Consider the following 22,253-nt stretch of genomic DNA (forward strand, 5'->3'; position numbering starts at 1 on the left):
CTCAGTCAAATTTGTCAGGCCACACGAAATGCAGTGAAATGTGGTTATGCTGTCCCATCCATGCAATATCAAAGTTGTTTTAGATGAAATCAGTTATATATGTGCACTCTTATTCTGATAACTGCATTTCTATATACCCCTGGGCGTAAAACACGAAGAGAGCTATAAGAGTCGTCTTGATGACATCTGAATAAGATGATAGTAAGATGACTACAATGACGCTAGCGTAAACTGCTGTGCGAGGTTTTCCTTTATGTCTCCACAACTACTAGAAAACATCTTCACAAGACATTATGTTTCTATCTGGCATGCTTAGAAGTCGTCTCGTAGATTGCTATTCAAGATTTTTGAGAACGTCGTCAAAACAGAGAATAAGCGTTTTGTTGCTTTCAATCCAGATAGCTATGAGGCGTTTAGTATTCGTCCTGTAGACGTCTTATTGGAAATTTTAGCAATCTCTGAGATACCATCAAGAATATCTTGCAAGACGTCTTGTAGCTCAGGCATGCGTCACGTTAACCGAGCTACAGGATGGCTATCTCCCGTCTTGGTAATGTCTATAAAAATCTTGATCAGGTGTTACGTAGACATCTTGGAGGTCTTGCCAAGATGTCGTATAGAAGTGTGGTAGTTGTCCTAATGTGCAGATCAAGGTGTCTCGGATAGCTACACAAGATAAGTTTGAGACTTCTACGTAAGACGTGCTTACGTTCACTGTGATCCATAACTTGTCTTTTTCGCACTTTTCACGTTTGTAATGTCCGCCCCGTGCTTTGTTAGTTTTAGTTGAATTAGTTCTTTACTTCCATGTTTTGCTTCCATATTTGTTAAGCATGTATATTTATGTTTGTTTTGCATGTCTATATTTATTTATATGCTAATTCTTCTTATGTAGACGAACCAGAAAATTGCAAGCAGTGATAGCAATTCTGCCGCAGTTCTTAAAACATGCGAATAAATTTTCCTTTATGAAATATTTTATTTTCCTTATTCTTGACAGTTAATAGTTATTTATTTTCAGTTAATAGTTACGTATTTACTATACATATTTTTAATCCCTTGAAAAGTCATATGGAAGATGTTGAGGTGCGAATCCCCCCCAGCAAAATTTCTGGCTGCGCTTTAAGTGTGCGTATGTATGTATGTGTGCTCGCGTGCATGCGTTCGTTCGTACACGTCTTCGTTTTCAAAAGAATGCCGCTGGTCATAAGCGCTCCAGAAAACGAAACAGAAAATGAAACTCGTACGTGTGGTACAACTTTTTTATTGATTGTGACTTTCATTCGTAGGGTTCTTTTTAAATACTTTTAAACGTTATATAACGCAATTACCAGCCTGTGTGTGATCCTATTATTGTTTTTATATTCTTATTTAAAGCATATACGCAATCCAAGCCAAGTACTTCTGCGCAGCCAAAATATAGCCAGGCGCCGGTAAATTTCGTGCGTTTGTCGTTCGTTTTGGACTTTTGGACGTGACGGTTACCGACGGTACATTACTAGGGAATCTTGCGCTGTGTAAGTATGCGAGTGTGCAACACGTATTCTTTTACGTTTGTGGGTTTTCTCCTGCATAAGGGATAGTCGCCGCACTTTTCTTACGCATGACGCTCTTCTCCAGGTTACAGCGGATCTGAACCATGAGTCGACGCCAAACACCCAGCGAGTTTTTGAAGCAAATCATCGGACGTCCCGTTGTAGTAAAGTTGAACTCGGGTCTGGATTACCGAGGTAAGAGCGCTCCCTATTGAGTGGCGGTTCACGGCCGCGGTGAGTCGACTATCACTGCTTTCCTCTCCATCCAGGTGTACTGGCATGCCTTGACGGCTACATGAACATTGCTCTCGAGCAGACTGAGGAGTACGTCAACGGGCAGCTCAAAAACAAGTACGGCGACGCCTTCATTCGAGGAAATAACGGTGAGCCTCGCTGATGACGCAGCGCTAATGATCCCCCTGCGGCTTAAATCTTCCTTGCGTTGTCAATTGGCCCGATGCTCGCATGTGCACATACCGCTAAGTTGCCTTCACAGACTTTTAGGTAAACCGATATTACGGGTAATTCCTACAATCATTTCTGATTCAGTTTTGTGGTAAAAAAGACGAACTGTGCGGTCGTTGACTGACGTCATTGTGAAGGCTATTTAGGCAAGGCCGCCATCGGTCTCCCTCAAGATGAAGAATTTTCGTCAGGTCAGCTCACTGCGGTACGGTTTGTGATTTGTTGTTTAAGGGGCCCTGAAAGGCATTTCGGGCACACTAAATTAGGTTCGGTGTCCATGCCATCTGTGCCAAGTGTAACTTATCTTCTAAGTGCAGCGGAGAGCTCACACTTTTGTTGCAAAGTTTATCGCCCCTTTCCCACCCTTTCCTGCGTGTTTTTAGACACCACCGTTTTAATGCATGTACACCCGCCCAATTTTTTACCAACATCACCGGAGCGGCGACCGTTCGGTCGATCAGCGCCCCGTCATGGAGTGATACGGCAAACTCGGCGATAGTAGCCGCATGCGCACTATAAGCAAAGACCGCTGCTGCCGTCGTTTGCTAGGTTGTTCCAAGAGCAGACTGCCGCCCCATTTTTTGTTATTCGCTTATCACACTGCCTGCCATACTCGAAATTTTTCTTCAAGACCGGGCACGTGGCGCCAACTGAAACCAGAGTAATCAGTTTTGCCAAACGCAAAGTTCGTTCAGCGCAAAGTTCATTCGGCAACGCTGATTACTCTGTTTTCAGTTGGCGCTACGTGCTCGGTCTCGAAAACTTTCGAGTATGGCAGGCAGTGTGATAAGCAAATAACAAAAATCGGGGGCGGCCGTCTGCTCTTGGAACAGCCTAGCAGACGACAGCAGCAGCGGCCTTCGCTTAATGCGCATGCGGCTACTCTCACCAAGTTTGCCGTATCACTCCATCACGAGGCGCTGATCGACCGAACGGTCGACGCTCGGGTGATATTGGTAAAAAATTGGGCGGGTGTACGTCGTCGATTCTCCCATGTGTGTCATGAAGCAGAGATCCTGCAATGGATGGCTTTTTTTTCTCGCACTCTCAGCCAGCAAAAAGAAGCTTTGTCTGCTCAACGTCGGTGGGTTGCGGCGGCACCTTTGGTTAATTAGCACTTCCTGCAACACACTTACACGCTGTCGTGTTCGTCTACATTTACTATTACCATGCTTCTCATTACAAGACATTGGTGCAGCTTGTCAAAGCACGTGTACACCCTGCTTGAGTGTGCCACTGGTTTGCTCTGTGCACAGGAAGTGCTATTAATCTCGACTGATAAAGCAGTCCAAGCCAAGGCGTTTCATGGATGGGTTCTCTGCTGCTTTAAAATGTATTTTTGACATGCGGCTGTCAGGAATTACTCCAACACCGCGAAACAAGGCCCTGCACTGGTGGGGCGGTATGCGAGACAAGGCTTTTCGGATAAACAGTGCACGTCAAAAATGATGTCAACAATGACCTGCTGCCAAGAGCAGCCACCACAAGGTGCAGTCAGTGGAGCATGAAACTGGAAATGGTTGGAGGTGTCACCACTGAGGAGCGAAGTGTCGTGTGAGGGAACGCTTGTGGGCCATGAAGAATAAGGATAACAGTGAAAAGAGGAGGAAACACACCGCAGTGACAATGCGCTGTTATTGGTTTAGTTTTTCGGCTAATACTCACAGCTTTAACTAATTCTTGGAGGACGTGATTAATAATACATTATTTATTTCGTTATATGTACATTCATGTATCAGCGAATGGTGTTTTAGGGCCTCTTTAAAGAAGCCATGCAGACAAAATGCAAATTTGTTTTATTCGAATAATTTGGTGTTTCATAATGCTCTCAGCGCTTGTACTTGTTTGTGCAAATGATGCTTTATTCACTGAGAAATGAAACATTTCAAGCTAAAATTTCAAGTCTTTTGCTAAATCGTGTTTTCGTGACCCCGGCAATGACATATCCAGAGCAGCACTGCTACCATCTCACAGACAAGCGTTTGATTACTTTGTTTATTGCCCACTTTCATAGATTTCATTTCACCCGTTGCGGTGGCTCAGTGGCTAAGGCATTGCGCTGCTGAGCATGAGGTCGGAGGTTCGATTCCAGGCTGCGGCGGCCGCTTTCTGATGGAGGCGAAAAGCAAAAACACCCGTGTGTACGAGATTTCGGCGCACATTAAAGATCCCCAGGTGGTCAAAATTAATCCGGAGGGAGCCCTCCACTACGGCGCACCTCATCGCCTGCGTTGCGTCGACGCGTTAAACCCTACAATCAGTCTTAGATTTCATTTCATTTTATTTCCTGAAAGACCCCTCGCGGGGTATTACATAAGGAGCGGGTACATAAAAAACTGAGCAGAAAACAATCGCTTGTCCTACGGTGAAAGGTGATTAGTGATACTGCTAGTAAAGGTGGAAGTACAAGTAATGGCAGGAATGTCGCCCAGAAGGCCATTCTAGGCAGCTGCTGTGCGAGGTACAAATGATGTAGAAAAAGTAACGGTGCATGCACGTGGGCGTGTGACTTGAAGGGGATGACCAGTGCGTTGAGAGATGTGCGCTGGGGGAACAAAATAAGGTGGCATGCGCATCGAGGTGTGAAAACACTTCTGCGCTGCAGGCGCTGCAATACCGCTGAAGTGCCAGTGTTTGCCCTTTGCTTCTGGCCGGACCTCTATGCCTGCTGTATTTTTATTGCAGTTCATACTAATCGTTTCCTATAACGTAGGCAGAGTCCTTCAGGGACTCTGACGTAAGCTATGCCTTGACAAACAAGGTCTTGTAAGTGACCGTGCCGCTTATGCAAGTTGGTCAGTGTCGCGTCCGACGGCTGTGTTAGGCAGTGTCAGCCGGCAAAGTGCCGCACCAACTGCTTCGGTGTTTACGTGTTTGTTCGCAACTTTAATTGTTCACCCCACAATTCTTACTGCTATAAAAATAATGTCCTAAATTTAAGCGCAAATGGCTCATTTGGCAAGCTTATAATCCCTGCGTAATTTTCGTTTGCTTTTGCTGGCCTCAGCCAATCGCACAGCTAAGCATAATGACATCATAGGTTCTGTTGCAGGAAATGAGATGGTGGGTTGCATGGCCATTCCCTTTTTTCCTAATTATGTAGCTTACTTGAGCGAAGTTTACATTAAAAGTGGCGAGGCAGTCTTGCAAAACGAGGCAGTCTTGCAAATGAACCAAACTTATGTTTTTTCTGCATGGCCATTTTAATAAGGGAATGCTGGGGTGTAAGGCCAAACAGGGCGAGACATGCCTGCACTTACTTGGTGTGGAACTCCATGACGCACTGTTGTGTTTCCAATCAATGGGGAGCCGACTCTGGTTGCACATCTGAAGATTTTACTAAAACAGGAGAACACGGCCGACTTCTCTAGCAAGGTCTGCTGGCAGGCTCCACATTGTGCTGACTGGAACGAGTGCTCAAGCTAGCTTGCTGTAGTTAAGGCATGGCAGTTCTTCGCTAGTGTCAGTTTTGCTGCCACATAACAGGCGTAGCTTTTATATCCACAGTTCTCAAGCAACCTCGCACCACAGCAGTTCTGAGTAAACATTTCGTAATTGGGATGTGTGCCTCAAACCGATTAAAAGCGTGTGGCTCAGTGAACTTTAGCAGAGACCCACAAAAAGTAGCTTTGCAACCAGTTTTTGAGTCACCTTGCTTTGAGCATGTTGTGGCAATGTCATAATCCAGCAACACTAGTTTCATTGCTGGGAAGTTTGCTGTCCGCGATATTAATTTCCTTGAAGCATGAAGGTGGAAGTTCATGGAATTCATAAATACTACCCGAGAAGGGTAGCCCCACTAGGATAAACTAGCACCTGCAAAATCTGCACAAAACCAGAATTTTTATAGGCATTGGGAAATAATTTAGGGATGATCATGGGCGAATAGCTAATTTAAGGTTCAAAGCAAATAGTCATGTGGTCGAATAATTTTGAATTGAATAGTTCGAATCATCACAAATTACAAAGAAAAATGAGGAAATTGTGACCCGACTAATACCCCAGCTACACTAGGGTCCGAATGTCATTTGACTCAAATGGGGTGCTTCGAATGCCATTCAAAATCCGCCGTGCTACACTACAATTTCAATGGCATTTAAAAGCTTTAGCATTCGCTCGCCGTGCTGCATGGCGCTGCTGCTGTCGAGTTCTGTTTTTACACAATAATGCAACAATCAAATTTAGTGGCAGTCTTTCGTATTAAAATGATATGAAATTATCAATAACGTAAACTTTGACTCGGTTTTTTTGCTTAATTCTGAATCGCAATTGAGGTTTTTTTGTGCTGTCTGGCCACGCTGGTTCGTTGCTTGCTCGCACTGGTGCTGAAAGTACAGAATTATTACATCTTGATATCACGATTTAAGTGAATGGGAAGTAAACAAAGTCCCACAATTAAGAATATTTTCCTCGTTTTAAGTATGCCAGTAATGTATTTGTTTATGCTGACTTGGAACGCTGTGCGCGAGAGTGCTAGAAATGGCATTTGAAATCCCAAATGTCTCCCTCGGTGCTCATTTGGCTCGAATGTCATTTGAGCCGAATGGCATTTCAAAACCTAGTGTAGCAGCACAACTTGGCATTTGAGTCAAATGACATTTGGTTCAAATGACATTCGGCCGCTAGTGTAGCAGGGGTATAAGAATTAGAACTAATGTAGGTACAGAATTTTGTGGAACTATTACCAGTTGAGTATTTATTCAGAAATCACGTGCGCAGCTTTCCTTTACTGTATTCACCAGTATTCATAAAGAAATACTAGTTGCTCCACATGCTTTGGGAGAAGCAGCTCCAGCCGGCTTCTGACATTTCGTGCTGCTGAGAGAATGTCATCTCACTCCCCGTCTGCGTGACAGGAATTAAAAGGTACTTTCGTGCCACCTTGCAACAGCGAAAATGCCAACACGAAAATAAGTAGTCGCCAAAAAAGAAAAGTGGCATGCAGTTGGCTCCAGAGCTTTTACCACTGCCTAGATGCTCCACTAAAAAAAGAGAACTGTAGCCACTAGTATCCGTGGCTGCAGCCAACCAAAGTGCAAGGCGCAGGCCGCCATTTTAAACAGTTCCTCTAATACTTTATGGAATCGGCAGCAAGAGTACAGTGTGCGCCGGCCTGGTGCCGATGTGTCGGCAGCGGTGTTGTTTCAATGCCGCCTTTGAACGGAAAGTGTGGTGGCGGCCAAGAGGTCGTCGAACCTCCAGGCAAGGCAATAATTTGGCACTGATGATAGAAATGTCCGCGTTGGCGGGGTTTGTGGCAAGCCTGGGGTGACACCTTGGAAGGTTTGACCAAAAAGCTTGGCTTTTGGCTGCCCATTCTGGAGCCTCGAATAATTCGAAAATATCGAATACCTGCATTCGGATTGAAGCGAATAACGAATACAGAGCAATTCAATCAAATATTTGACAACACCGAATATTCACCCATCCCTAGAAATAATCTCTGCATGTGCACTGGGCTCACACATAGCTGCTACAAGACATCGTCGAGCTGCTCTGGCAGCACACTATTTCACGCACTCATGTTGCAAACTGAGCAAGGGCATTCGTTGGTGTGTTATTTACATTGAGCTGACTGCATTCTATGGAACACTCATGTGAGAAATCAATCATTGTCATTTTTGTGAGCATTCCAGAGTTGATGTGGTGGTCGTGGAATTTGATATGCTTTGGTTCAGGGCTAAATTTTTATGCACTGCTTTTCGTAATCTGCATTTCCCAACATTTGTCTCTTCCAGTTTTGTACATCAGCACTCAGAAGAGGAGGATATGAAAGGAAAACGCACGACCCGGGCCATCTGGAGTGATTGCCGCACAGTTCTCAAGGACGATGCGAAGGGCTGTACTCTCAAAACACGGTGGCACTGTATTTGAAGTGTACTTTTTGTGTGCGTGTGAATTTTCACATCATTGTCATTAACAAGATTCGCTGAGTTATAATTCAATGGTAGTAGTTTCTTAGTCACTGCAATGGCAGTTTCATTTTCACTGGTTCAGCAATGTGTTGTCGCACAGCTGGTGCTAGATGTGAGTGACGTGTACTAAAGCAAGTAAAACGTTTCTTGATATTTGCACTTTTATTTTCGTGCATTTGAATATGCCAGTCTTAATGTCATAGAACACTTCTGTGGCTGCACAAAATGTATGCAGACACGAGCAGTCTTAAATAGTGTTACTCATATGGCAGTTTACATCGTATGTCTTGCCCAATACATTCTGAAGGGTCCGCAAAGACTATGTTGACTGACTGCCTTTGTCCAAAACACAGTTGTCAAGGTGTAAAAATTGCTATGGTAAAATTAAAAACAAGTACATGCCACACACTCTTCTTCGAGACAGCTTCAGTGCTGTCACGTGAAAAAATCTAATGCATTCTTGATGTATTGGTCACATTTAAAATCTTCTGACTTGCGATCTGTTGTTGCAAAACAATGAGTACAGCATAGACTGGGCATGGCATTCAATTGGAATAAAAACTGAAAGTGTGATCAACCTTCACCATTCATCGCACATTATGTTACATACATTTGGCAGATAAGGCGTCCGAAGCAGTCCTGCACTCAAACCACATGAGCTGTGCTGCGAGAGCTACAATTGTACAACTTTAAATAAAAACTTCAGGTATAGCAAGAACATCGTGCCCACAGGTTGCTGCAGTGCCCTGTTCAATCTTTATGCCTACTGCCTCCAGGCTTTCCTGGTAAGTGCACAGCAAACGCCACAGCAAACCCTGTGGCGGTAGAAAGCTTGAAGTCTTCATTGAAGCAGCTTGAGAACGTAGTTGTCCAGCACTTGTTGCACTAAAAATAAAGCAGTAAAAACAAATTAATCTCGTGTATGTCACATTTGCAAGGTACTATAACAGTGACAGTATTGTGTAATAAAAGAATGCAGCTAAATATTCAGGCAAGGTATGACAAACTTTTTATTCGACTGCTGGTCGCTTAATTAATCCAAGCTTTATAAGTGGGACAATTGGCTTATGACATTTAAGATGTTATTGCTGAAAACATTCACTGTGTTTGGGAATTCTTTTGAAGACTTCAGCAAGTTACACTTCTAAAGCATGGGTGGCCAGAGGCAACACTACATGACCTGCAGAAACTGCCCAAAGTCGCTGAATTGTACCAGCATTTGGGCCCCCTTTCCCTGTGCAAAACCCATTTCACAAGCTGTTCATTAGCTCTGCCAGCACCAGAGTAACGAGGGACACGGCCAACACAACAGCAATGCGGTTCGCAGCAGCAAGAAATGCTCCTTTTGCCGCATGGTGGGTAACGTATTTTAAGTCGAGTGCAGCTCACAATGCTTGCACCAGCTTTGGCAAAACAGTGCTACTAATATTTAAGCCGAAAAACACCTGGTGCAGAAATCTGAGTTGTGTATGTTCCAAGCCACGATGCATTTCCAGTTGCCATGCATGCCCAGCACGCTTATTTTGCATCACACCCATATTGTCTGCATCGAGGCTTGCTCAAAGTGGACATTTTGAAATAGACTACTGAACTCGGAATTCCACCCCTGCGAGAACTCAAGACAACGGTCAGTTTTCTTTGCTAGAGAGACTTGCTGCAGTAGTACATGCAAGCTTGCCAGGTGTAGCAAGGACCTCACCTTGCCGCGAGCTTGTGGTGACCGAAAGGTCGTATGCAGTGTCGAACACATTGTTTTGAGCGCACATGTCGGCACCACTCGAAAGCAGTTCCTGGGCTGTGGCAGCATGGTTTCCAAGGGCAGCGTACATCAGGGCAGTGTTTCCATCCTGGGCCAAGCAGGTATATAAAAAAAAAAAGGCATTTCGAGGATTTGAGTGCCACAATGCATTTTCATGTATCAAGAATGCACTCTTAAAAATCAGTCTGCTAGAATGACTAAGTATCTGCACGTGGTATATTAAGTTTTTCTTCAAGTGAAGAAAGGACTCTTGCATTCTCAGTGTGAAGAGTAGGTCTCTTCCATTCCAAATCAATAGTATGACAAAGGTTGGTCTGATTGGAATGCATTTTTCAGCATAAAAGGCCACGGCACTGACCATAAACTCAGTAGCCAAGAAGGAATGTTTCAACTCTCAATGAAAAAAAAAAAGAAATGCTCACTTTATATACCCTATTTTCACGCGTATAACCCACCCCTGCAAATATTCCGCACCCCCACTTTCAGCCCGCCGGAAAAGAAAAAAAAATCCTCGCGTACTGCCTGCACATTTTATACAGGAAAGGTTGCACCAAAGCTACTGCTCAAGCAACACATCACATACTCTGTAGACAGAAAAAGTGTGCAATATTTAGCAAGTAGAATACACTGACTGCAAGGTGAAAGTCACAATTCACTAATAAATTCAGTTAGAGTGCGCTCATCCTTGTTTTTTTTTTTTTGGCCTTGTATGTTTTGCAAAATTGCTGCCATGGAAGGCTTTAGTCAGTGTTACTGCACAGGAGCTTCACGGCACAATGCGCATTGCCATGAAGCTGCACTAAAGGGAAAACCCCGCGTATTATCTGCACCCCTACTCTGCCACTGAAATTTTCGCATTTTTGATGCGGGTTATATGGTATATTCTATGGTATATCCTCGTGACACTGCCTAGGCATCTAGCGGAGATTGGTGGCAGATTTCCAGTGTTCCGATGAAGTGTGTGCTTCATCATCCGTACGTTGGGACTACCCGTGGCTGTTCCAACATCAGTCCCGGGCTCACTACAGGCTCCCTGAGAAGCAACCCAACTACCACTTCTCGCATATATTTCTATGGTGAAAAAAATCCTTGGATTACCCGCTACAAGTCTGAGACTAAGTTAAGGAGCCCAAGTATGACTTCCCCTTGCAAGCTGTTTCTATGCATGAATGGGCGAGGAGGATCTGACCAGAAGATTCTGATATGCTTATAGTAGGGACAAGGCAGGAAGGAGTTGGAAGGGCATGTCGTTGCCTTGACATCCTTTGTGCCGAGCAACCTTTACCAACTTGCCTTCACGATATATCTTGCACAGTGGTTGCATTTTCGGAAAAGAGGGGATGGCAACTGATTTTGGTGCCTTCCCTTGGCCACTCTGTGAAGTGAATGGTGGCACTCGGTGGGGTGAGATTTTGGAGTGGGTGGAGGGTGACCACCAACCGGAAATTCCCAGCCGGTTTGAAGACTGGAAAATGTGGCACAATATGTGCCTCTATCGGGAAAAAATTAGCTATAATTTTATTCAGAGAACAGAAGTCGTGATAATGCTGGCTCCACTAACAGTGAACTCCACCAATGAAACTACGCAAGGCACAAAGAGAGTGCGCTTCATACGGATCGTAGACGAGGTACCTTGGCAAACCACTGTCCATTTCTAGTTTGAGTGTGGTGTCCAGTGGACACTTGCTGTGCTGCTGTCGATATGACCATGCAATGCGGAGACACGCTTTTGTGCCGCCTACACGTAAGCTCCTCAATGGCTGCAAGCCCCCACTAGTTTTCTTGTGTTTCACTGAAGACAACTTCTAACTTCCAGACAGCTTCCAGGCAGCCCAACAAAAAGTTGTCGTCACTCTAATCATTAGCACGACCAGCTGAGGCTGCTGGGTTTCCTCCCGAGAACGGCAGTTGTCGTCACGTCCCTGCGACTTGGTTTTGAGTGCAGAGCACCGTTCTGTCTGTTGTAGGATGCACGCTAGCGGCACGTGCTTAAAGGTTTCGTCGACCTGCCCGATACCCAGGCTTAAATCTTGCACGAATCAAATATGCTTTTTAAGAACTCTTTACAGCGGTGGCAATTTTCTTCGGCAAAACTTCCGCCTTAAAACTTTTACTCCACTTGCCTTCAGTGGCTCTTTAGAGGCACACACAGTTTCGTTCGCACTGCTAAGGGGGGAGGAATGGAGGCCAGAGGTTCGAGCACTCCTCCCACCTGGTCAGCCTGGTTGGGGCTGGCGCCGTGCTGCAGCAGGAGGCGCACCACGTGCGAGTGGCCCTTGGCGGCGGCCAGCAGCAGGGCCGTCTCCCCCCGGTGGCCCCTGGCCCCCACCTGGGCACCCTTGCCCAGCAGCTGCCGCACAGTCGTCAGCTGCCCGTGTGCACTCGCCCACAGCAGCGGCGTCAGGCCGGCCTCGTCGCTCAGCTCCAGCCGCTCTGGCGCTGCCCAGTGGGGAAGGCACAGCTCGCACTTTTCGGGGCACACACTGTCGCGTTTATTCATAATGTAGTAACAAAACATAGCAGAACCACATCGATGCGTTCCAAGCTGCGTTTTCTCACCATTTGCAGTGTGGAAGCGCCGTGCCAGTGTAACCTCTTAAAAGTTTGATACACATTTGGAAAATCTGTCTTCCCGGGCTAGACGTTCTCAATTTTCAGCCCCTGAAAATAGCCTACTGCAACCATTCATTGCTTGCAAGTTATTGTTGCATGAGAAATTTATTGCAAACCATCCCATATTTACTGGTGTAATGAAAAATAAAACAAAAGAAATAAAGAGATGAGGCTACTAGCGACATTTGTAAGAAAACACAATATGGTAATAGACACAACTTTAGAAAGAGCTTGATGACGTGATTTCAGACCTGAAAAAGGGAAACACATGGAAAGGGACAAGCAGTATTTGTCCTGTCCTCCTCTAGGTTTTTTTTAGTGTTAAAATCATGTCAAGCATTCACCGACTCTTAGAGCAACAAGTTCCCCCAAGAACTGCTTGTTGCTTAATGCTTGAGTCAGGTGCAGGTGACAAGACAAAACCACTTTTTTTTTTATCAAACTCACCTTTTATATACCCAGAGAAAAGCAGGCAAAAAAATGCAACCACAATTACAGTGAGTTATTATTACATGTAATGTGTTGTGTTACGCTTAGGAATACTCAATGGGCAATTAAAGAAGTATAATTCTATTTTTTAATGCTAGGCCAAATTCTTGCTGTAACGTGACAGAGCACTGAGAAAGCCTTCACCGATATTACTAACAATTCACCCTGGTAATGAGTTCCATTCCTCAGTAGCCTTGGGAAACAATTACAAAAAAAATTTTAGTTCTGGCAAAACAAGTGGTTCACCAGGATGCAAAGCTTCAAAAGTAGTGTTTTGTGCAGTTCTTCCTTCAATTCATCTGTGACCAGTTCCATGAACACAGAACCAAGATCACAAATCTCTAATTGAGCAATTTCTCAAAGTCACAGCATATCAGTCATCATGATAACACAAAAGTTGAGGCACATGTCTTCAATGCACAAGGCAGTTCATTTACACATAGGCCTATCTACAAGTTACATATTATGCTAAGGCAAAGTCTGATCTCGAGGAAAAAAAGTAAAGGTTATAGGGCCTAGGAAAAAAAAATTGGCCGCGTATCTGCTCCTTTCGTTGCAAATGCCGTCAAAAGACGATAGTCTTTATCGGCTTTTGCGAAGTAAATGCCTCCCTTTGCTTTCCTGCTCACCTCTCATGTTGTTCCTCTTGCGTAGCGCTCCTCCCAAGGTAAATACGCCAAAGGTTTGCTTAAATCACTTTAAATATCCCACGTTCCACTGCTCCAAACCGGGTGTCTCGATGCGAACGCTGCCGTACGGCGAAGACGCGCGTTAATCGAGGCGCTCTACTTCAACGTTTATAGAACCGCGTTTCCCTACTCCACGTGCGTTGCAAGCAGAACGTGGAACCTATCTAGTGGAACCTTGCGTAACTCTTGCCACTTGATTTCTCCAAATACCGCCAGAAGCTATATGGCGCGGGCGACAGCAGGCGACGGCGGAGTGATATTTTCTTCTTCAGTTGATGAAGTATTTAATCTCGCCAATATCAAACATGTACGATTTTTTATAAAGGAACGCTGCAAATATCACTTCTGTATCAATTTGCTGTCTTATATATGCGTAATGTCTTGTTGTTCTTCAACAACATTGACAAGTATGAACATTACACCGGACTTAGACGGGCGCATTTAGCTGTGACTATACTATAAGACTATTGCGCAGGCATTGAATTACTTTGGCCGGGTGGCTGAATCGAGTCACAGACAGACAGACGGACAGACATACAGACATACAGACAGACCGAAATTTCTGGGTTTAAGTAGCCCAAGAAAGACTATCGTCTTTAAAAAATAAAGTCAAAAGTCATGAAAAAACAATCTGTGCATGCAAGTATTTTGTCTAAATCCAATAGAAAATTGAAAGTGTTTCACTAAGGTGAACGCAAGCTCTAGCTCTCTATTGAGAGAACCACCACTTCATGGTTACCATGTTTTTTTGGCTAGTTTCGCAACTCAACGGACACGTGTTGCGCTTGGCGCTGTTAATGCTGCTGTTCAGTTCGACAAGTGCAACACTAGGCATCAATTTCGATCGAAGTGCTTGGCCCAGCCACTCTCTTAAACTGCAGCGAGATGATAAAGGCAATAGGGGCAATACACTGCACAAATAAGGACATTGGACCACATAAGCTGAAACCTGGTCATATATAGGCTAACCTCTTCTCTATACCGCTGTGCTCTGTGCATCCTGAGCAGCTACCGTGCCTAGCATGGTCACTAGTCAACTCCGTTATTTCGAAACAGTCACAGTGCCGAGTAAAATGGCAATGACCATGTAAAGAACGGCAGTAGGCAACAAACTTGAAACACGTTTGAAGCATTGCCTAGCAATAATTCTTTTTGCTTGCATGGCATTTTTTCCCTCTGTGACCTTGATTGACTGGCTTTGCACCAACAGATGCAATTTTATGAGGGGAGGCACCTAGCGCCATCTCGCTAAAAGGTCCCAATGGGGTGAGAAAATTAAAGAAACTGGTTGAGTCTCAACGTTTCGGTGTCCCCCCCAAGGTGCTACAAACTACGCCTCCTGCTGGCCTTTCCTTTTTTGCCCTTTTTTCTCAATGAAGTTTTGTTCAGCAGTGAGCAGATGCCATTCATGGCTTGAATTCTGTGGGCCTCGATGTAGGCAAATTAGTCTGGCTATACGTGCTGGCAAGGCAACTACTTCAATCCGCATCGCAGCAACCCTATTCCACCGAGGTGAAATGCGAAAGCATTTATCCCCACAGGATATTAGTGCACCTCTCCTCTTCCCTTACCGCGCCTACCCAAATCAATAACTGGTGACATGATTTCAATCCCCAAATTTAACGCATTCACGGCACATCCAAGATAAGTACATCTTCCAAGCCAATTTGTGCGTTGCATATAGAATACCTGCCAGGCCATAGTGCACGCAAGCAAAATTAATAAATCCGTGGGTTCCGAAACAAGAATTTGTTGTGATTAGGTGTTTTTAGCGAAGCAGGGGAGAATCAAATAACTAACATAATTTCAAAAAGATTGGCATTCTTAAATTCGTAATATTGAAATATTTTTTCTTGCATCGTAACTAAAGGTTGTCAGCATGAGATCTAAACAAAGTTCGCAAATCTGAAAAGTTTCCTTAAAACTTTACGTGTCCATAAAAATGAGGTTTAACTGTTATCAAATCAGCTAACTATATTTTTAAAATATGAACTGAGCTATTACTTACTTATCTGATCCGGTGAAATTTCTCCCTGGGCGGATAGTTGATGAATGCAACGCCCTGCAAAAAAGAAAACATTTTCCACTCTGAGAAATCGCCATGCATCAATGTCACTGTCAGTGCGCTTTCCTCCTGAAGTACTTCTTTTTCATGGCTTGTGAACAATTTGAAACGAGTACAAAGTTTAAGACTGGCACTGCAGTGTGCATGCCACTAAAAACCACATGCTCTACAGTTGTTTGTTTGATTCATCTATTGCTATCATAGCTGACTTTTCCCGTATTCTGCAATGCGAACGATTTCACCCCACCCCAACCACAGTTCCAACAATGTGCGCGAGTTACTGTGCTGTCTAAAAGGCATGCTCCAAATACTCACAGGTACGGGTATTTATCAACAGACACTCACGGAGAGGGACGGCCTGGGTCTGAGTGGGCACATTCCCACGCTGAAGGTTTGTCAGGACTGTTGACGACTGTAAGGCAGAACTGACCGTCAGGCACATTCGAAACTGTTAAATAAGGGCAGCGTTGTACAGCACAATAAACACCACAAAACAACGCCTGTAATGTTCTACTGTGGCATCATTATATCAGCAATAAAAGAACGCTTTGGGGAACTTAAGCCTGATTTAAAAGAGAAAACCTGGCAATACTTTTGCATCTCTTTCTTCGCTTTCGCTTACTTGTCTTTCGGTATGGCTACTTCAACCGGGTTCCTTTCTGCAACATTGTATTTGTGTCTCATCTTTGCTTTCGTTGCAAGCAGACAGGCCCCCACCACAGGTTCCCCAGAATCAGGGTTGTGTGTGGCTGGTGTGCTCCTGTTATGCTCATGGGTCTTCATGTTTAGGTGTCACTCGGCCTACACGACCCCACAACTTTTGTTTCCAATTCATTGTTTTGTGAATTTTGTGAAGCGGTCGCATTGCCCCTCAGAGCTCCCCATTCCTAGCCAATCCCACAAGAATGTATGCGCCACGAAGAAAGGAACAACAGCGACAATTTTTGTTCTACATGGCAATGTGAAAAAGAAAAAAAAAAGGGGGGGAGATAGTGCAGTGGTAGAGCACTGGGCTGCTCCTGTGGAGACGCGGCATCAAATCCTACTGGGTCACACGTTTTTTTACTCTTTACAGAAGTGGCCACTTACTTGGCTGTACAACAATGATAATGCTTTTACTGCGAAGCAGAGTACCTATAAGAGCCGCCAAGGAAATTTTCATGTCCACGTCAGCAGAAAACACCAGGTTAGATGAAAGAAATTACTGACACAGACAGGAACCGAACCTGGGCCCGAATAGAGAAACGGAGCGACAGCCCGTTGTTTCACCGACTAAGCTACGCCCGCATGAGGAGACGGACGGTGTACTCAACGAGCGCAGCAGTGCATTACCTGCGTTCATTCAGAGCCCTTGTGTAACCACATAATGTATGATAACGGCGTTCACGTGGTTCAGATTAGCGGCGAACGAACAGCGTCTGAGGAGGGGGACGGTGGGGAGGGCACTCCTTGGCAGCAACGCATGAAGCAAGAGTGAGAGGGAGGCAGTGAGAGAGATGATGCCATAGCCGAACATGCCGCCCTCCTCGTCACCCTTCGCCAGACAATCCTCTCCGTTTTCTTCCTTACGTCGCTACTGCGTTCACTCTCTCGGTTACGCTGACACCGCCCCCGCGAAACTCAGGTAACGGCTGCCAGAGTCTCTGGTTTCACTCTTTGAAGAGCCACGTGTGTGAATTCAAGTGACATCGCATGGGTAATTGTTGTGGGTGTCGTTTACAGCTTTGCAGTTGAACCACTTTCACAGTGTGGATTGGAGCCGAATTTTGTGTGTGGGGCACTTCAACTTTTTTTTTGGAAGGGGGGGGGGGGGGAAGGGGGGATCTTGCATGTTTGTTTTCAAACGAAACTTAAAATAACTGAAATAAACATGCGATATGTGTATGCTAAAAATAAATCCCACCTTAAAGAGCATAAATGATGATAATGGTGATGATGATAACTACGACGATGACCTGAATTCCCGTCCGCAGGACTATCGGCAGGCCACGGTTGATTCGTTTGGCCGAAGAGCAGGCAGTTATGCGGGCACACGCTCGTAAGCATAGTTGTGAGTGCGCTCGTGAGAAGCGTGCTGACCCTGAAAGTTCGTAACGTGGAAGTGGAGGCCAACAAACGATGAAGGCCTCAGTTGTAGTTGTGCATTGCATGTTTGCCATCAAGATTCGCGCGTTTAACCTTTTGCTTTCGGAAAGGGACGAACAGTTTTTCTATGCAGCTATGAAGTTCAGTCGAGCACAATTTGAAGGTTATCGTGCGAGCATCGTCCGGTTAAGAGTGCCAGTGGCCTGCGGTTTGTTTTGGAACCATGAAAATGAATTCCGCACTCTCTTTTTCCTTGTCGGCTGTCCCCTGCTACAACAATGGCCACCTCAACCAACTTGCCACCCTGTCTGTTTCAAGCTTTGCATTTGTTGTGATAAACGCAGATAGCTGGTGTTTCGGCTGCTTCATTTGAACAAGTTCACAGACACAGACACAGCACCGGCACTTGGTTGAGGAGGAAGTCGTGCCTCAGATCCTCTGAATGCAGAATAGGCAGAATCTGAGCTAGTTGGATCATACTTGAATTAATACTGGTCAGCCTAAATTTAACTGGGTACGCAGACAATGACAAGAAACGAAGCACAAGCGCTGACACTACCAACTTAATTTTATTGCGCCTCCCCTTGTACATTTATACCCTCTAGCCATGTGGTCCCGGACTATTTCTGCACAATGTTGCTCCGGGACCACGTGGCTAGAGGGTACAAATGTACAAGGGGAGGCGCAATAAAATTCAGTTGGTAGTGTCAGCGCTTGTGCTTCGTTTCTTGTCATTGTCTGCGTACCCAGTTAAATTTAGGCTGACCAGTATTAACTCTGAATGCAGGCCCAGTGATCTGACATTGAGAGCGGCAAGTGCAATGGAGTGTGGTTCCAGAAGCAATTCCCTGCACGCTTTCACCACAGTCTGGAGATGGTGATTTTCGAGTCGCCTAAACTCGTCTTGCAGTTGTCGGTAGATGTTTTTGTGGCTGTGGTAGAATCTGTGCAGCGACTGAGAGCGACATACACCAACTTTTGCAGGTGCTTCTTGTCATACTCGTACACGACGTCCGTGTAGGTTGTGGGCTAACGTACGGGATAGCAGAGGACCCCGGCTAGCTTTGCTAGAGAACGCTACGCGTCGTACACTAGCTCTGCGGAATCCGAAGACTCACGCACGGGTTCGAGTACTCACATGCGGTAGACAGGCTCCGGCAATCCAAAGTGAGGCTTTATTGCCTGGCAGATACAGTGCATACACCAGACAACACGACTATCGCTCGCGGGGAGACAGTGGCTCCTGTCGCTCGCTCAAGCCTTTGGGCTCAGACCTTGATATCCGTCATCACGGCCGCGGGAGCAGGGGAGGCATCCCGAGGCGACCGATCAGGGCAGAATCTCTCGGCAGAGTCCCCGCGGAACATTCGCGCGTCCCGCAGGTCGGCTAGGGGAGAGAGGAGGTCTCCCCCGGCGCTCGAGGAGAGGGCGGCAAGGGAGAAGGCGACGACCGGTCCTCCTTCCCACTCGCCCTCGCGCACACGTTCGCGGCAAGCCGGTTCGGCACGTCGCGCGGGGTCATGAAGAGGACACGACCTACGTGACGCGCCGGCTACCCAAAATGGCGGCACCCAGCTCGCGGAAACATGTGCAGGCGAGGCGTAAGGAAACAAGGGTCCCCACAAGGTTGCTCTCTGCGACTTGTGAACTGTCAGTGCACACGCTTGCACAAGCGAGAATTGGGTTCGTAGCTAAATTGGCAAGACAACAGGCTCTCGCTCCGTTTCTCTATTCGTTTCAAGTTCGATTCCTGGCAGTGCCAGTAACTTCTTTTATTTGTTTGCTAGAGTTTTTTGTTGACACCAACGGTCACGGCAGAACCCTTGGGAGGTAGAGGTAAAAAGCTTTCGCTTTAAAAAGACAAAGCTCCGCAATAAAGAGAATTGTGCAGTTTTGTTGATGTGGAGGCAATACAAGATGGGCAGAAAGCAATGCTTTTCATACAGCAGATTTTATTGCACTAAAGTAGTCAATGAAAGGCGATGTTGGTAGGCAAATACACACATCAAGGATTGGTAGTTGACCCAGCAAAATACATTGACATGCTCTGTCATGTTATTATACTTTGTACCATAGTATAAAGAGAATAAATGACAAAATGTAACGCTTAAATCCAGGCCACATGTATGAGCATATGAGGCTTTTCCTCCTGTTTTGCCATTTCGCAGCTGTGCTGTTCTGCCAGCAAAACAGCACGACCGCCTCGATCAGCTCGCAGCGGCTTCTCGGCGCATTTGGTGCGAAATGCAGTAGGAGCTATTCGGAGCCAGGTGACATCCATGGGTCGGCCGGCTGTATGTTTACGTGTACAGCATCTGCAGCGGCCACAGGGGTCAAACGTTGGCTTAAGCGCTAACCACATGGAGCGATTTTTCCAGCGACGCGACGAGCGACGCGACTAGGATCCGCAGTCGCCGAACCGAAGTCGCTCGCCGAGGCAGCCACATGACAGCGACGGCTCGAGCGACTGAGCATGCGACTGAGGATGGCGATTTCAATGTTTCCGCACTGCGCATAGTAACGCGCTTGGTACGCTGGATGTTTGCAAACATTTTTTTTGTTCATTTGTCATAAAAAGCATGACTAAAAAGTATTACGCCTTTCTACCTTGCTTTTTGCACTTCATTGCATCTCTAAAACTGGTTTGCCATGGGTTAGCGATAGCGCACGCTTTTCCTTCTGCGCCTCGTTTCTCGGCTCCAACATGAACGCCGTGAAGAATTCGCTTTCTTGACGTCGTTTTTTCCACACGGGTCTCACCCAGTGTGAGCGGGAGCCTTCTTGCTTCTGCTTCAGCGTGTACACAAGCTTTGCCACGCAAAGCTTTCTTTGCTGCTGCACCGCAAACGTCGTCTGCGTGGATTTGCAAAATCTTCCCCCCGTTCTCTTTCAAAACCGGAGGTTGCGTGCTTACGTAGGGGCTCTCCTATTGGCTAGTCGCTGAGGCTACTTCCGGGAGGCGAGCGACTGTTTCTGGCGACCCAGAACCGAGCGATTCGATGAGCGACTTGGTGCGCGGCGAAAAGTAGTTCGTCGCTAGTCGCGTCGCGCCCCAAGTCGCTCGCAAAATCGCTCCATGTGGTTGGGGCTTTAGCCTTTGTTTTCAGTTTGGCATGAACCACCATGTCCTTAAAACTGCAGGTTTTGCACCTGCAGGCGACTTCAGGCGGTTCTTCAGGCGACTTGAACAGCACACAAACCTGGCATGAAATGATTCAACGGGGGGAAGGGGGGGGGGGGGGGGGGGTTGCACGGGCCTGGTGTGCCCCCCTTGGCTACGCCCCTGGCACTTAAGGCTTCCACCTAAAAAATAAAATGCTTCCTCTACATATCAAGGCAATCTGTGCATCTTTCACAAGAGTTTTCTGGGGCGAATGGTGCACTTGTATTGTCTTTACACTCGTGAACTCACAGCAACTCGAGCTGGAGTCTGCACAGGCGTCCAAAAGTTTTGCACCAAAGGCACTAGATACGAAGAATCTTATTCTAGGTGAGCTGGTGCAAAAGAGAGTGATATATGGGTACAGCCTAAACCAAAGAGTTAGTGTGCGGTATAGTGTTGCATGTACAGTACTGTTCTTGCTGCATCAGCATCATGACGTACTATCGACTGGAAATGTCGGTCGCTCAATGGCTTCGTGTAACATTGCATAAATGTATGGCGAGTGCAGTCAACAAATGTATTGGTTGTCTCATGGTCAGAGTTGTAGCCATTATGCACACCTCTGAACTGATCTTTTCTGTTCTCACTGAAAGTACCATGACCTCTTTGCCTCTGTATGGGCCTTGCTTCTACACCTCAGCCCATAAAATAATAATTCAATCCGAAGCTTATGAGCGTCTGTATAAGCTCACCTTGTATGGCGTGAAAGCACTTCTGTTAGTATCTCCTTGGAGAGCAGAGCTACCTTCAGGCCTTGACTGCTCAACACCGGACTCTGCACAGACATGTGGCATGTCTTCCTGCCAACAAGCGATTGCTCCGACTGAAAAACAAACAAAACGGAAGCAATGGGATTGCAGTTTAGGTACTTCCTGATGGGAAAATATGAACCGACGGCACTTGGCCCGGCAGGATCCGACATTTATGCTCACTTATCTTTTACTCTCCACCAAAGTTCGCATCACTGCTAAAGATGTTTACATTTTGCGCAATAGTGGAATATGGTTCGCTTCACCGCATTACACCATTGACGCCCGCGTTCACGGCTTTCCGAGCTTCTGGATCAAAGCTGGCCGTAATTCGCGCGCAGACACTCCCATCAGCTGATTTGCATTCGGGTGCTATCTGAAATGGCAGTTTTCTCTAAATACGGGGCTGCAGCTAAGCACTTTATTAGGCTTTCACAACACCACGACAAAAAGATTGCCAAAATGCCCGTCGACGTATTCGTTTAGAGAATGGTTCATTCACTCGGTGAACAGATGAAATGGGTCGTCTTACTGGGTGTGAAGCTCCGTTTTTCATTTGAGCTCCCGAGGGGCTGGAGCCTTGCCGCACAGCGACGGTGCCGACGGCGTCAGCTGCGTGCCGTTAGTGACCGTCTTGTTATCGATCAAAATCATCGTAATGTCGCGTTGCTTTTGCCCATGCTTTTGCCCTTCTTTCTTTTGCTTGCAATGGTTGTGAGAGAAGTG

General features: G+C 46.1%; 2 protein-coding genes across 2 annotated transcripts; one reads left to right on the plus strand and one right to left on the minus strand.

Moving 5' to 3' along the window:
* Positions 1 to 1,410: 1,410 nt before the first annotated feature.
* On the plus strand, positions 1,411 to 8,829 carry LOC144170097 (U6 snRNA-associated Sm-like protein LSm6). Its single transcript, XM_077699663.1, has 4 exons — positions 1,411 to 1,517; positions 1,621 to 1,730; positions 1,805 to 1,918; positions 7,739 to 8,829. Exons 2-4 carry the CDS (start codon positions 1,640 to 1,642, stop codon positions 7,771 to 7,773), a joined length of 240 nt encoding a protein of 79 aa, XP_077555789.1. The 5' UTR covers positions 1,411 to 1,517; positions 1,621 to 1,639; the 3' UTR covers positions 7,774 to 8,829.
* Positions 8,662 to 22,231, minus strand: LOC144170093 (ankyrin repeat family A protein 2-like). Its single transcript, XM_077699659.1, has 7 exons — positions 22,060 to 22,231; positions 21,471 to 21,601; positions 15,876 to 15,942; positions 15,474 to 15,527; positions 11,887 to 12,113; positions 9,615 to 9,762; positions 8,662 to 8,800 (listed from the first exon to the last, which is right to left on the minus strand). The coding sequence occupies exons 2-7, from the start codon at positions 21,570 to 21,572 to the stop codon at positions 8,757 to 8,759; spliced, it is 642 nt and encodes a 213-aa protein (XP_077555785.1). The 5' UTR covers positions 21,573 to 21,601; positions 22,060 to 22,231; the 3' UTR covers positions 8,662 to 8,756.
* Between the last annotated feature and the right edge of the window lie 22 nt (positions 22,232 to 22,253).

This window comes from Haemaphysalis longicornis, unplaced genomic scaffold, assembly GCF_048455015.1.
Source record: "Haemaphysalis longicornis isolate Haplotype H1 unplaced genomic scaffold, Haemaphysalis longicornis Haplotype H1 scaffold_2, whole genome shotgun sequence".
In the NCBI taxonomy this organism is placed as follows: domain Eukaryota; kingdom Metazoa; phylum Arthropoda; class Arachnida; order Ixodida; family Ixodidae; genus Haemaphysalis; species Haemaphysalis longicornis.